This window comes from Lolium rigidum, unplaced genomic scaffold (genome assembly GCF_022539505.1).
Source record: "Lolium rigidum isolate FL_2022 unplaced genomic scaffold, APGP_CSIRO_Lrig_0.1 contig_7103_1, whole genome shotgun sequence".
NCBI lineage: Eukaryota > Viridiplantae > Streptophyta > Magnoliopsida > Poales > Poaceae > Lolium > Lolium rigidum.
Genome location: NW_025901468.1, coordinates 109,993 through 111,829, shown reverse-complemented (window position 1 = coordinate 111,829; position 1,837 = coordinate 109,993). Strand labels below are relative to the sequence as shown.

The 1,837-nt window shown below is 52.0% G+C and overlaps 1 protein-coding gene across 1 annotated transcript; it reads right to left on the bottom strand.

Moving 5' to 3' along the window:
• Positions 1-957: 957 nt before the first annotated feature.
• Positions 958-1,497, bottom strand: LOC124682221 (cell wall / vacuolar inhibitor of fructosidase 2-like). The gene has a single exon (XM_047216951.1). It carries the CDS (start codon positions 1,495-1,497, stop codon positions 958-960), a length of 540 nt encoding a protein of 179 aa, XP_047072907.1.
• Between the last annotated feature and the right edge of the window lie 340 nt (positions 1,498-1,837).

Here is a 1,837-nt window from a genome sequence, read left to right as displayed (position 1 = left end):
GGTTCTTCTCACAGGCCCCATCATCCGCCCTGCATAGAAGCTAGATAAGGCTGAGCGATTTCTTCATATACGCACGCACGCGTACGCAGGGACAGATGCTGCGGCTTGCATGCACTGCGCAAGAGAGAAAATAAGAGTGGCCGACCGCGCATGCGTCCGCGATGCTGCTGCTTGCGTGCACTGCGTCGCTCGCCGGAATTAGTATATATCGAGAAGATTCGCTGAAAATTAACATAGACACTCTTGGAATTGGAGCAGGCTATCAAGATGTTTGACTGGCGGTTCACGATTTTAGGAAAGCAGCGAGAAATCGATGGCTGGAGGCGGTCGTACGGACGGCGGCGCTAGATGAGTGGTGCGAAATCCATTCAGTTTTGGGCCTGAAAACGTTTTTCAGTCTGTATTTATAGGGCCGAGTCTGAAATTTTTCGGGCCCCTGAAAAAGCTTTTCGGGCCGGACAGCGAGTTCGGTCTCTGTTCTGCGCCACTTTCAACCCGAATCCTTAAATCGGCCGAAAAAATACGTTTCCGACGTGTTTTACGGGCTCTGTCAGAGTTGCTCTATGAGAAGAAAAAGGACCTGGCTTCTAGTGCTCACGTTCCTCCGGCCTTCTACTAGCGATCTTCCACAATCTTCTATCCATGCAACACTGGAATTTAGCTTCAAGACACGTGGGTCTGTAGACCGCTCTTTTTGCCTCTGTGACCTGAAAAGCTCCGCGCTGCGTCTGCGTCTGCGTCTAGTTGGACTTGAAACTTGTCAAGTTCTGAAGCAGTAACGATGGCCGCTCTCATTCACGGGAAGCACGAAGGAGACAGCTAAATCTCAATATTACGAACATGAAATTGATGGCACAAAGCAATCAAATCACGCATTCAATTACTGTTTTTATTTTCATAGATCTATCGATCTATCTAACACAGGTCACACGGCAAGATCCACAGGTATCCTGCTTGCTACAAGTACAACAAGAAAAAGATCACCATGGCCACAACGGTGAGGTGCTCGGCGTCGGCGTTCACCTTGCGCAGAGGCGACTCCTCCTTATCCGCGGCCACGACCGCGGCGGTGCAGTCGGTGGAGGCCCTCCTGGCGGCGACCATGTTGTCCTCGTATGCCCGCTTCTGCCCCGTGGCCAGCGCGTGGACGGCGCTATGCATCGCGTTGAGCGCCTCGGTGTACCGCTCACGGCACGTGGCCAGTGCAGCCTGCTGGCCGTCCGTCCAGCCGCCGTGCCGCTGCAGGTCCTTGATCGTGGCCACCGCCGCCGTGTAGTTGACCAGCGTCAGGTTCGTGGCGATCACGGCCAGCCCGCGTGTGTCGGCGGTGGCGCTCCCCGGCGCCGCCTGGAGCGTGGTCACGCAGACGGCCTCTAGTTCCTTGCGGAGCGATATGTTTTCCACCTTCGCGCACGTCTCCTCCACGATGGAGGCGAGGGCTACGTGGGAGACGACAAGGAGCACTAGGAGGATGGGGATGACAAGCCTCGCTGCCATTTTGGGTGTCTCGTTTGGGGAGAATGGAGAGGAGGCAAATCTTGAGGCTTTTGGTGGGTTTATGTAGTAAGATCCAGTGGGCAAATCGTGAGGCTTTAATTTGGTGGGTCTATGTAGTAAGATGAGGCAAATCTTGAGGCATAAATGGGAGATCAAATTTTGTGATACGCTGGTAAAATGGATTTTCTTTATGAAGTGACAATGGGAGACGAAATTTGTTGTGATAGGTGTATTTGCGTCATAAATGGATTTTCTTAATGAAGACGAACGAGTCTTGGTCATACTTTATTATGCTAGCAATAAACAAAAGAAGTGTTTTGCGGCATATTTTTTTCAATTA

Coding starts and splice junctions, on each gene's coding strand:
- LOC124682221 (XM_047216951.1), bottom strand. CDS start 1,497: ATGGCAGCGAGGCTTGTCATCCCCATCCTCCTAGTGCTCCTTGTCGTC.